Source organism: Nanorana parkeri, unplaced genomic scaffold (genome assembly GCF_000935625.1).
Source record: "Nanorana parkeri isolate BGI_ZX_2015 unplaced genomic scaffold, ASM93562v1 scaffold1735, whole genome shotgun sequence".
NCBI classification, from domain to species: domain Eukaryota; kingdom Metazoa; phylum Chordata; class Amphibia; order Anura; family Dicroglossidae; genus Nanorana; species Nanorana parkeri.
Window position 1 is genome coordinate 152251 of NW_017308003.1, and position 13691 is coordinate 165941.

Consider the following 13691-nt stretch of genomic DNA (forward strand, 5'->3'; position numbering starts at 1 on the left):
AGCTGGACTACTGCCCGCGTGTATACAAGATGATTTGCTGGGAGCAGGCAGTTCTAATTATGGTCGGTGGCTTTACAGCAAAGGCAGTGTTAAGGTCACTGAATTCCGGTAAGAGTATTGTGGCCAGAGATGGGCATTAAACAAAAGGTTCAATTGGGATTTATCAAATACAAACAATTACATAAGTGGAAAAATATTAATAAACATTTTGCTAATAAAGGTACAATGAATATATTTTCATAATGGTTGTTCTTTCATGGCGTGTACCTGAAGTACGCCGTTTTCTTGCTTTATCTGCAAGTGAACCACACACATAGATGGCAGCTGTTTTTATTGGAAATATTTGTAGGAACTTTCAGTTATTTGTACACAGTCCAAACTGCAAAGTATTATTTGGCTTAGCTTGTCATCCACTAATTGTAGCACATATATAAAGTATATGAATGTGGCCTAGCCTTGGGATAGATCATGTGAATGATCTCTATATAGAAAGAGCAGATTCTGTTTGAGAATTGGATAAACTAAATTGTATGTAAAAAAATATGAATCGAAGCCTCTGTGAATAGGGGCTGGTGAGCTTTGTGTGCTCCATACTCCCAGTGCAGCCCCGTGGAACATTGTCAGCAGCCACATCTAACTCTATTCCCTGAAATGCGGTTCCAGGCTCCAATGTACATTTCTCTTCATTAAGCTTTTCAGATTAGTTTGGTGTGTTCAATCCTGCATGAAACTACTTTGGCATTACTCACGTCAGCCTTGGTCGCCTTCTGGAATTTTCTGTTCCATTTTCGAGTACAGCAGTCTTGCAGATATTTATAGAATTTGGCTTGCTTTGTGGCTGTAGGTAGAAGCCATCTGTACCAAAGATTTTTCCTATTAGATTCTCTTATTCTATTTCCTTCATTTTTATCATCATCTTTAAAAATACCACTTGGTGTTAACTAAAAAGATATATACACAATTGGCATTTAATACAGCAATCATTTCTATAGGTGAACTGTCACACCTCTGACTCACACGTTCTTGTCATACTGTATAGCCAGAAGAGAACACAACTTATTCAGAGTCTGCAGCTTCTTGTTTTCCTCTCCATTTATTCTGCTCATTGCATTATAAACGACCATCTCTCCATTGCTGTGTTCTTGTCTTGAAAGCTGCCTAAATACCTGGTACCTAATATACACTATATTGCCAAAAGTATTGGGACAGCTGCCATTACATGGACATGAACTTTAATGGCATCCCAGTCTTAGTCCATAGGGTTCAATATTGAGTTGGCCCACCCTTTGCAGCTATAACAGATTCGACTCTTCTAGGAAGGCGTCCACAAAGTTGAGGAGTGTGTCTATGGGAGTGTTTGACCATTCTTCCAGAACCGCATTTGTGAGGTCAGGTACTGATGTTGGACGAGAAGGCCGGACTCGCAGTCTCCACTCTAATTCATCCCTAAGGTGTTCTATCGGTTTGAGGTCAGGACTCTGTGTAGGCCAGTCAAGTTCCTCCACCGCAAACTTGCTCATCCATGTCTTTATGGACCTTGCTTTGTGCACTGGTGCGCAGTCATGTTGGAACAGGTAGAGGTCATCCCCAAACTGTTCCTACAATGTTGGGAGCATGAAATTGTCCAAAATGTCTTGGTATGCTGATCCCTTAAGAGTTCCCTTCACTGGAACTAAGGGGCCAAGCCCAACCCCTGAAAAACAACCCCACACCATAATTCCCCCTCAACCAAACTTTATACTTGACACAATGCAGTCAGGCAAGTACTGTTCTCCTGGCAACCGCCAAACCCAGACAAGTCCATCGGATTGCCAGACGGAGAAGTGTGATTCGTCACTCCATAGAACACGTCTCCACTTCTCTAGAGTCCAGTGGCGGCGTGCTTTACAGCGCTGCATCCGATGCTTTGCATTGCACAGGGTGATGTAAGGCTTGGATGCAGCTGCTCGGCCATGGAAACCCATTCCATGAAGCTCCCTACGCACTCTTGTTGTGCCAATCTGAAGGCCACACGAAGTTTGGAGGTCTGTAGCTATTGACTCTGCAGACAGTTGGCGGCTTCTACGCACTGTGCGCTTCAGCATGCGCTGACCCTGCTCTGTCATTTTACGTGGCCTACCACTTTGTGACTGAGTTGCTGTTGCTTACACTTTGTTATAATACCACTAACAGTTGACCGTGGAATATTTAGTAGCAAGGAAGTTTCACGGAAAACACCTGAATCCATGATTTGGAGGGGTGTCCCAATACTTTTGGCAATATAGTGTATGTTGGAATTATAGCATTGTGCAATGTAAGAGAGTCTGATTGGTGTCCAGTGCTAAAGCAAAAAAAAAAAAGCAAAGGATGAATTGGGTGCAGGTTTGCCAGGAGGTAGCCCAACCTCCTTAAAGGCACAGGGACACTCCAGGAGTCCCTTTGCTTGGTGTCCAGTGCTGAAATTCTAATTTCCTTCCTGCTGCAGCATCCCCATCTGTCCAAGCTCTGGTGTCAGCTTAGACAGGCCTGAACTTATGTACCCCTCCAGGTGACAATGTTCCTGTCTGGAGTTTGGCCACTCTGGCCCAAGCATTGTCATATGAAGATGGCCTTCAGTGCAAGTTTGTAAATCTTTATATTTGATATACTGATACTATAGTAGTATGAAGTATGCAGAAATGTGAAAGTCACATATAAAATCCATAGTGAACATGTAAGGCAGCCCCAGGTTCAGGTGCCTGCTGACTAAGTTTATCTTCAGTTTGCCTTCCGGGGTGAGCGGTCATACACTACTGTTCAGGCATTAGCATCGTCAGAAGAAGGTTTACATATTTTCCATTCCTAACTACCTTTCTGTTCTCCTACAGATAAGCAGTAAAGATGAAGATTTTCTAGACCTTTCTGTCGATGTAGAACAAAATACATCAATTACTCATTGTTTAAGGTAATTATTTCAACATAAAAAATGCCTCCTTAAATTATAGTGATGTTTCATCAGCGCAAATAGTTTAAATCATCACAGATGGTAACTTTTGATTCATTTCATATTGTCCGATTGTTTCTCTCGCATTATTGTTTTTATGCTGTGAAATTTGATGGTACATTATTAATGTGGTCTTGAAACCTAAATGAGACCTCCACCCAACACTTAGTTTTGTCCTGGAAAAGGAGTGATAGCTGCAACCTGAGTGTAAAAAACTTGTCTTTGTAGCTCTGCTGCTTGCGGGCCTCAGATAACACTGGTCTACAAGGAGAAAGCCTCGGGAATGAAAGTAGCTACATTTTACCAGCATTAGTAAGTCAGGTTGAAAAAAGACACATGTCCATCGAGTTCAACCCAACCCAGTATTGGGTCACTAATAAAGGAAAATGAAGTCCTGAGTATTAATTGGCTCCAGTTTCTAAGATACAGCTTCAGATCAAAATTGCATCAAAATAATTCAAAATTACGAGGGGGATGTGCGATTATGCTGCATATATTTTCTGCAAAATGTGATCTAGCAATGAGAATGGTGCCACACCAATCATTATAAATGTATCTTTTTAGTGATACCAGTAACATAACTTTTCATTTATTGGTTTTTCATGCTTTTTGTATGAGAAACTGACAAGCTCTAACATCAGATCAAACGACATGGTTCCATCTTTATTCGGTATCTAAACTGCGCTTTTTGGCTTTTCTCTTGTGAACTGCAGTAGGGTCCCCCCTGGAGAGATTCCAGCAGTAATTGGCAAGCATGGACGGACTCCATTTCCCTTGGTATCTTTTCTCCATGCCTGCAATATCCTGGTGGAATCTCTCCTCATGCTCATCAGTCACTGCCCCACAGTTCAAAGGGAAATAGTCTAAATGCGAGTGTAGGAAGTGAATTATCAGTGACATGTTTGCACCAAGTGCTTTATAGGACCTAAGCAACTTTTCCACGTGTTTTTCATAGTCATTTGCCTTGCTGTTCACGAGAAATTCAGTTGGGTTCCCTCCTCACCATTGGGACTGCGAAAAGCATGGACTTGTCCTCCTTGTTTAGCCAATGGTGAATAAATGTCAACCGCACACAACCAGTATTGCAGTCCAAAGAGTTTGTTTATTGGAACGTCAAGATCACACCACTTTATAGAGACCAACATATAAAAATGAACCACCAATCAAGGTTAATTAACGTCATGCTCGTCAAAAGAAAAAGTTAAACAGCTGAATGCTGACTAATGAACTTCAGCTGTTTTTAACTTTTTCTTCTGACGAGCATGACGTCTTTATGCTACAAGGTATCTTTTTGTTTGTCTCTTTGTTTAGCCAATGACACAGATAAGTTGCACATGTAATGCAACAATAATGAGGGGCCCAACTCTTGTCCTGATCCCCTATTTTGCATCCAACATATAGGTGGTATGCCTTTTTTACCACTGCTGTCATACTGCACTTTTGAGATGCAAATGTAGCAGAAGTTATCTATGTTGTTTACACAGTTTCGAGGCACCTTGGCTTCTAAGGGGAAATATCACGCAACTGTTCCTTGGAAATGTTAGGCAATGACACTTTCACACAACACCGGATGTAACTGTATGATGCGTAGATCTGACCAAGACAAATGTACCTTGCAATAAAAGAAAAATACATTACAGTTAGGTAATAATCTTTAGTTTCAACGTGAAGATAATTTTATACACTTCCATGTGGTACCATTTTCATTGTTCTACCGTACTGAGAAGTTACGAGGCATCATAATCATCAGACACCTCCCTCCCTTGTAGGCAAATATACGCGCCTGTGTATAAATCTTTATTGTGAAATATCTTGAAAAACTTTAGCCAACCAACCAGCACCTTTTACCACCTGCTTTCTAATCTAATCCATCTAATCAAAATATGTAAGAATGAACACATTTTATCTCCGAGGTCGATCATTTCCTCAAATTTGTAGACCAATGTAATAGTTCCCTTGCGTCTCTCTTGGTTGATCACATCCTAGTTGGTAGACTCGCCACCAAAGTGACTGCAGGTGTAAATCTGTGTGAGATCCAAATAGCAGGGCTAGAAAAGGTTAGTGTAGTTTGATTTAGCCTGCTGCCTCCACCCAAAAAGAAAACCCTGGTTTTGCAGTAGTGGTAATTTTTGCCCTTGGGTCGTTCATCAAAAATCTGTCTTTGGAGATAAGCCTACAAATTGACCATGCAATGAGGAATCTGAATGGAGATGCTTGAAGGCCAACCCTTCACTGGGCATGTATATATTCATTCCTCATATCTTTAGATGCTCATGCTGCCTTTAAGTAGCGGTAAATAGAAGACTGCGTAAAATGTTAAACCTATTACTTTTTTTGTGTTTTTTTTTTCATGCCAGTTATCCAATAACTGCCTTTAGGATTGCACTCCATACCTAGGGAGACTGTTGCATAATTTCACTAAATACGTTCATTTTAATCAGTGTTATTCAGCATATGGCTGCGTTTGAGCTCTTGAGCATAAACCTTTGCACAAACACCCCTACATTATATACAGGATATATTCAGATACCACTGGGTAATCCTTTGTTGTCTACTACTTCCTTTGTTGTCTACTACTTCCTTGTACTACTTCCTTGACATTAATTATGTCATTAATGTATATCATAAGTAACCATTTCATGTTTAATCATTTTAGGGGATTTAGCAACACGGAAACCCTTTGTAGTGAATACAAATATTACTGTGAAGAATGTCGCAGTAAACAGGAAGCACATAAACGGTAATGTATTGACGGCCACATTTACTGTATATTTAAGTATAACAATCATGTGCCGAGCTGAATAAATATATACAATTCAGTGAACTATGTGATATAACAATAAGATATATAAGTATATGCTTTAAAAGTTATATTCTAAAGAACATACCAAAACATGAAAGGATGAGAACAGAGTGATAAAAACAAAATCCAATGTGCAACAATTATAATAGTGCAAATAAATGCAGGGGATAGTCCACCACTAGATAGATTCAAACTTCCAAGTAAGCAGTTGCCACAGAATCCTGACACACTTTCACCTCCACCAAGTGAATGCAAAAATTTGAACAGTGCTCACCTGGGGAGGTGGACCCACAGAACTAGGTCTCAAAGCGCATTGCCCTTCTTAATAGGGGAGGGAAGCCCGTATGAATGAAGACCAGATCACCTTCTCAGCTCGCAAAAAACATCGTTTCACAGGGAGACAAAATATCAAGCGGACATAGTACATATCGTCCAAAAAAGTACAATTTTATTGAATAAAAGCAGGTACTCACAATGTCACAGGTGACAAAAGGCCTAAAACAAATATCCAATGGACACCACAGTACAAATCTATGGGACTCCCGTCCGTCCGGCTCAGCTGAGAAGAGTGCCGTCAAATGCTCCACCCTACGTACGTTACGTCTATGTGTGACTTCGTCAGGGGGCTGGGACCAGGATCACACCTATGCCTTAAAGCCCAAGTGACCGCTCAGGTAACATGAGCTAATACATTCCAGATACATAAAACTAAAGGCCTGCAAAGTATTGCAGATGGTTTTCTTTAAGAAATCAGCCACAGCCTGAGAGGAAAGGCCTGCGGTATGCTGCAGAGTGGAACCCTTGTTCTATGGGAAAGCATTGGTCTTTCTGCAGAGATCTGACATGCCCCCCTGCTGACCCAGAGCCAGAACTCTCCAATCAGCAGGGAACATGAGATTTGCAGAGTTATAGGTGTGACTCAGTGGGGGGCGTTTTGGACCACTGCCTCCTTACAGAAAGCAAATTACCCAATTTGCTGCATGCTGGCAGAGGGCAGGTTTTTCTACTTGGGCTGTGGTTGCTTTAGAAAGAAAATGAACTGTAAGACATTGAACACCTTTTTTTTTCCAAAATATTTTATTTAGGTTTAAACAAGGTCACCATGTGACCGTAAGAATACAGTACATTACGTGTATTTGTTCTCTTTTTTTTTTTTTTTTAGCCTTTCTCACACCTCCGGTGATCCGAGCGAGAGCGATCGCCGGTTTGGGCTACAAATTTATCCATCCGATGCCCTGATCAGTGCTGTGCGATAGAGAAGCCTGATCGGTGGTGTCGGGGAGCAGCAAATAGATTTTATAGGCTTGTGGTGGTCCCGAGTAGCCGGAGCACGTTACATGTGCAGCCGATGAGGTGGGCGCCGGAACCGGAAGTCCCTTTTTTTTTTTTTAGATTTAAACTAAAGGTTCAGTTGAACTTACTTTTTACTGGGAACGTATACAAACTACCTCAAATATAGATGCAGATATATTTAATAACATGGTTGGTTACTTTGTGATGTCTGCTCATAATATGTAAAATGTATTAAAGATACAGTTGAAATGCATACTGATCTCTATAATCTTGGGAGGGGACATTTTTTTCTTCCAGATTTAGTTTGGGTTAAGGTCTTTATATTTTTTGCAAAATATTGCCAAGTAGTCTTTCCTTTCAATAAGTTTCTTTTTTTTTTGTTTAATTCCAGGATGAAAGTAAAAAAGCTGCCTATGATTTTAGCTCTTCACCTAAAGAGGTTTAAATACATGGATCAGCTGCATCGATATACAAAACTCTCATACAGAGTAGTCTTTCCTTTAGAGCTTCGGCTGTTTAACACATCAGGAGATGCCACCAATCCAGACAGAATGTACGATTTGGTAGCTGTGGTAGTCCACTGTGGAAGGTAGGTACACTCATAGCATGGACACATTGTAAGGATTTTGCCACACGGGTCAAACTTTATGTTGGTGCTCACCTGAGAGCCTGTTGTTGCAAAGTCTTATTGATGCATCTTACTTTCATTATTACACATTTCTATGTAAGATGTGCATTCTGAAAACCGAACCAAAAATGCAGCAAGTGGAATTTTGTAAAAAACGCATTCTGTAAACTGCAATGTTTAAAAATATCCGAACACAAGTTCCAAATTTTAAAGCGACACTAAACTTAGGAGGTCATTCTTAAAAATGTATTCAAGTACCTTAACTGTTGGCAGAAATGGAAGGACAGTGCCAGCACCAATTCAGAGATGATTTGAGGATCTACAGCCGAGTGATACACAAATAAGATACATTTTTGTTAATAGTGAAGGTACTTGAATACATATTTAAGATTTAACTCCTCAGTGTAGTGTCACTTTAAATATATGAAATAAGAATTCAAAATGTACACATAGAGTTCAGTGTCACTATTAGCTTTTGTGTTAAAAAATGTTTTAAAGCATTGGTTTTTAATAAAATATTCGGGTGATTATGGTCCTTCTTCAGTCCTGTTATGGGATGACAACTATTCCCAATTGTGATTCTGTTTTGCCACCTAAATATTTGCTCCTGATGGCGACTACAACACACATTGCCCAAGTATGGTCTACTGTTGTCACCATCAGGATGCTGCTCCAGAGCAATGAAGTGCAAATGATGCTGGAGTGAGTGGATGGAGATGGCTAAAGATCAGTTGCAGAAAGGGGTGAAAAAAGATGAACACAGTGTTTTATATTAAAAAAAAGGCCATGGCAACTGTTTCTTACACAGTGCATCCATGTAGAGTTTAGATCTACTTTTAAGTACATTGCTCACAGTGAACTCCAGTGGTGGCTAGAATTGTGGCCCACATAGTCAGATTTTGCCTTTTAAGAAATATTTGGTTGGCTAGTAACTGCATCAGTTTTGCAGCAAATCTCTAAAGATCTTTTGCCAATTGTGTTCTGATATCCAGAAAAGGTTGAGTTCCACAGTTTGGAGTTTGTTGAGTAACTACCCCTATCCTCCCACTCATGCACAGATTGCTCTGTAGCATTCCTTGTCACTTACATTTGAACCACAGTAGTTACCCGGGTCATCCCACATTATTGATACAGTTGAATATCTAGAGGTGGTTTCATGTTATACTCCAGGCTAATCTGGGATGAGGAATTCACATAAGCTCCATTATATGTAAAATTACTCTGAAAAATACATGAATCCTGTTCTGTTTTATGACATAGTAACATGTTTCTTTGTTGTCTTTTTGTACAGTGGTCCCAACAGAGGACATTATATTGCAATAGTGAAGAGTCATGATTTTTGGCTGTTGTTTGATGATGACATTGTAGAGGTAAGTTACTTTCTATAAGTGGTTAGGAGATGTAATAATTACCAGCCGGAAACGTGTTATGGAGGTACAGCCTGGAATGATGCATGATGAAGATATGGTGGAATACCTTCCTAGGGGGGGGGGGTGTTTACAGGGAGCTGCTGTATGATTTAGTGGGGTGGCTGTTCTGAAGCTCAAGGTAAGCTTGATGATGGCTGGTAGGAGAAGCAGAGGGTTGGTGTAGTTTGAGATGCAGTGAATCAGTGCAGGCTGGTATGAGACATTGTGCAGGGAGGTATTAGATGTGGTGGGTCTGTGCCAGCTGTTATTAGGCACGGTGGATTGATACAAGTTTGTATGACTGGCAGTGGAAATGATGCAGGCTGGAATGAGAGATTTTGGGTCAGTGCAGGAAAGTATTAGACTTGGTGGGTCTGTGATGGCTAGTGTAGGGCGCAGTGGGTCTGTGCCAGCTGGTATGAGGCATGGTGGGAATTTGCCAGCTGGTGTGAAATGTGGTGAGTCTCTGCCAGCTGGTATGAGGTGTGGTAGGTCAGTGCTACCCAGTATGAGACGCATTGCCTCAGGGGGGCAGTGCCAGCTGTTATGATGCACAGTGGGTCTGTGCTATCTTTTATGAAACTGAGGAGATTGGTACCAATCTGGTATGAGGTGTGGTGGGTCTGTGCCAGCTGGTATGAGGTGCTGTGGATTGGTGCAGGCTGCTATGAGGCTTGGTGAATGGATGCAGGCTGCTATGAGGAGCAGTGGCTCAGTGTTGGCTAGTATGAGGCACAGTGGGTCTGTGCTAGCTGGTATGAGGTGTGCTGTATTGATGTCAGCGGGTATGAGGTGCAGTGGATAGATGCAGGCTGGTATGAGGTGCAGTGGATAGATGCAGGCTGGTATGAGGTGCAGTGGATAGATGCAGGCTGGTATGAGGTGCAGTGGATAGATTGCTGGCTAGTATGAGGCACAGTGGGTCATGTATGCTTAAGCTTACCCACATTTTTGTCTGTATATTTCTTCTCATTTGTGTGTAGAAAATTGATGCACAAGCTATTGAAGAATTCTATGGGTTAACATCGGACATCTCCAAGAACTCTGAATCTGGATATATCCTCTTCTACCAGTCTCGAGACTGAGCGAGAACTGTCACAAAGACATACATTCTGCCTCATTTCTTCTCTGGACAATTGGAGCAAGGAGAAAGCACTGATACATATATGTCTATATATAACTTTAAATATATAGATGTATATATAGATATAAATATAAAAACTACAGAAAGGGGAAAAAAGTTTTTTTTAAAAACCGCGAACAGTGGATAGATGCAGGCTGGTATGAGGTGCAGTGGATAGATGCAGGCTGGTATGAGGTGCAGTGGATAGATTGCTGGCTAGTATGAGGCACAGTGGGTCATGTATGCTTAAGCTTACCCACATTTTTGTCTGTATATTTCTTCTCATTTGTGTGTAGAAAATTGATGCACAAGCTATTGAAGAATTCTATGGGTTAACATCGGACATCTCCAAGAACTCTGAATCTGGATATATCCTCTTCTACCAGTCTCGAGACTGAGCGAGAACTGTCACAAAGACATACATTCTGCCTCATTTCTTCTCTGGACAATTGGAGCAAGGAGAAAGCACTGATACATATATGTCTATATATAACTTTAAATATATAGATGTATATATAGATATAAATATAAAAACTACAGAAAGGGGAAAAAAGTTTTTTTTAAAAACCGCGAGAGCTCAGGGGGGCATTAGCGCAGTTTGCACACGCCGAAGCAAAGAACACGGATCGAGCAGACAGATACTCATATCATAAAAATTGATTTGCTCTCAGGTATCACGCTCACCATTATAGTCCCATCACTACTGCTACCACAGCTAACCATGAACAGAAATGGTCATTCCTATTGGTGGATCACATTTTGCAGTGATTAATGCTATTCTAGTCGTCTTTTAGCTAGCTATTAAAGCCACTCTTGAAATGCATCGGATTCTTTTCACACTGATCACCCCACACAGCCAAGCAGACCTGAAAAGGAAAATGTTTGCAAATCTAAATAAACCGAAGTCGCTGTAAAAATACTAAAATAGAAAAATATATATATTTATATATTTGCCCCCAACAACCGCAATTGCCTTTCTTGGAGTGAACAGAAAGACCTATTTGAAGCTTTCCGTCGATTGGATGCCTGGAGAAGCTTACAGTCACAGATGACCAGATTGGGAACAATGCACAAAGTTTGTTATGCCCCCTGTTATTTTGGGGAGATGGCAGCTTAACTGTGGAAAATTCTTTAAAATGTTTGCTGTTGTCGTGCCTGTTTCCGGCACAGAATTATGTGAGGTCATTCATTCAATCCGTTAGGTAGAAAGTTTTAAAGCACGGAGATGAAAAGATATCTGTGAACATGTAATACACATAGGGAAGCATTTACAAAGACTGGGGCTGAGTTAGCCAGGGGCCTCTACAGAGCAAATCTAAAGGATTTGATTCATTTTTCTGCACCCGTATGCCTGGAAATCCATCCGCAGCATTTCACCAATATTTGTCATAATTGTATTGCTTTGCAGTATTGTCTGCACTTGGTTAGTAGTATGCGTCAGACTGAAGCAAAACTATTTCTGAACTCTAGGTTGGGAGTGATCTCCAAAAGAAGCTTATGATAAATCCCACAGTGCTCTCTTGTACTAGATTCCCCTGTTTCCGTCTTTGTAAATCACTTCCACACACACGCTCCCCAAGCGCTTTTATCTAGAAGTGCTCAGAAAACTTCCTAAACTGCAGAAAAAAAGGGCAGGTAGGTTAGGGCAGAGGTCATATAATATATAGTAGTTTTAGTGTTGCAGTCTGGAAAGGTATTTCTGTTATTAGATTCCATAACTTTTACTTTTAGCACAATTCTGTTGTTCACTAAATATATTATGATATTGTTAATTTATTAGTCAGAAAATGTCAGCCGTTGTGACAACAAAGAAACAAAATAAAACTGTCATGTGCAACAAAATATAGAATATATAGAATTATATATATAATGGGAATTTCTGTGTGGATATTGTATAGAATGTAACAAAGACAAAAGAGATTTCTTACAGGTGGTCATACACAGACAGAATTGTAATTAATGTGACAGATCTTTTGATGTGTGGCCGTCATCTACACAGACGCTGATTGGCAGCTTAGGCAAAGCTGAGTTCTTCCTAGCGGTGAGCAAATCCTTGGATTTGACAGGTTGTTAATTGTACAATTACTAATTGAATATCTAGATTTTGTTCACAAGGTATGACTACCCTGATTCCCAGCACAATTTGAGGTTTGCCCCATATAGCATGATTTAAAATGACACTAAACTCAGGAGTTAAACCTTAAAAATGCATTCAAGTAACTTACCTATTAACAAAAATGTATCTTATTTGTGTATCCCTCGGCTGTAGATTCTCTGAACTGGTGCCGACACTGTCCTTCCTTCTGGAGGGGGGTACTTTTGTTCCTCATGGTCCCTGTGTGTGTTGTAAAGAAGTCACCACTCCAAGGTCACTCCTATGATGGACTACAATCTCAAATTCAAATTTGCAAACTAAACATGAGATTGTAGTCCATCACATGAACGAGCTTGGAGCGGTGACTACTTTACAACACACACAGGGACAGTGTCGGCACCAATTCAGAGATGATTTGAGGATCTACAGCTGAGTGATACACAGATAAGGAGCAGGATTGGTAATAGGGTAATCAAATGCATTTTTAACATTTAACTCCTGAGTTTAGTGCAAATTAGCATGTGGATCGGTGTTATAACATTTCAAAGATCTATCAGCAGTTTACCTTCTACTTTCTTTTCTTATTTCAATTATTATTTTCTGTGGAGACACTTCTTAAGTTGTATCTCCTGGCAGCTAAAATAATAATATAGGCTTTTTCTAAAAATTGAAGGCCAAATATTCAAATTTGACATGGGCCCAGTTATAACTGCTTTTCTTTAAGGTAACGACCATCAAATCCCAGGCACTGGCTCACTAGAATTATTAGTACCTGGATCTTGTTGTCTCTCCTTGGCAGGTTTTAGTTATATTGTTTCCTACTGCCTGCTAAAGTAGAATATAGAAGAAGAAAAATCAGTTTCTGTAACATTCACTCGATTTTCTAATAGTTAATGTTGTCAAAGCAAAAACTGTTTTCAACCATAGCAATGAGAACTGTGGATGTAATTTTCGTTTAGGGGAATTTCTTTCATTGCAAAATCAAATGTTAAAGTCAAATTCATCAAATTTCGTTTTTGGAACCACGTTCGTAAAGTCTCTGATGGCATTATTGAATGTTCTGACGAGATTTTTCATATGAACTCTTCTTATGAAGATCTACCAGTATAAGGCCAGCTTATCCATTTCGTCTAACTGCAAAGTTCTTTCTGATTGCACAGATAGACTTGACTGCTCTTCCAACACTTGGTAGACATACAACTTGTGACAGCAAAGCAAACATGGCTCAGGTGCTAATATTCACTGGTAGGAATTGGCACAGATATTTGCTGAGCCTCTTGAGTCTGTCACATGGGCAAAAAATATTAGACGGCTTATGGCCATCTCTATAGGGTTCATAAATGTGTGCTGCATAGCGGATAGTATAACAATGTACTAA

At 40.3% G+C, this 13691-nt stretch overlaps 1 protein-coding gene across 1 annotated transcript in view; it reads left to right on the plus strand.

The window, feature by feature from the left end:
* The window catches only part of USP12 (ubiquitin specific peptidase 12), a 64339-nt gene extending 54016 nt beyond the window's left edge, over nt 1-10323 (plus strand). The window contains exons 5-9 of the mRNA XM_018571338.1: nt 2847-2923; nt 5619-5702; nt 7450-7647; nt 8978-9056; nt 10079-10323. Of these exons, the coding sequence (XP_018426840.1) occupies nt 2847-2923; nt 5619-5702; nt 7450-7647; nt 8978-9056; nt 10079-10180 (540 nt within the window). The 3' untranslated portion in view covers nt 10181-10323. The remainder of the gene's footprint in view (nt 1-2846; nt 2924-5618; nt 5703-7449; nt 7648-8977; nt 9057-10078) is intronic.
* Nucleotides 10324-13691: the final 3368 nt, after the last annotated feature.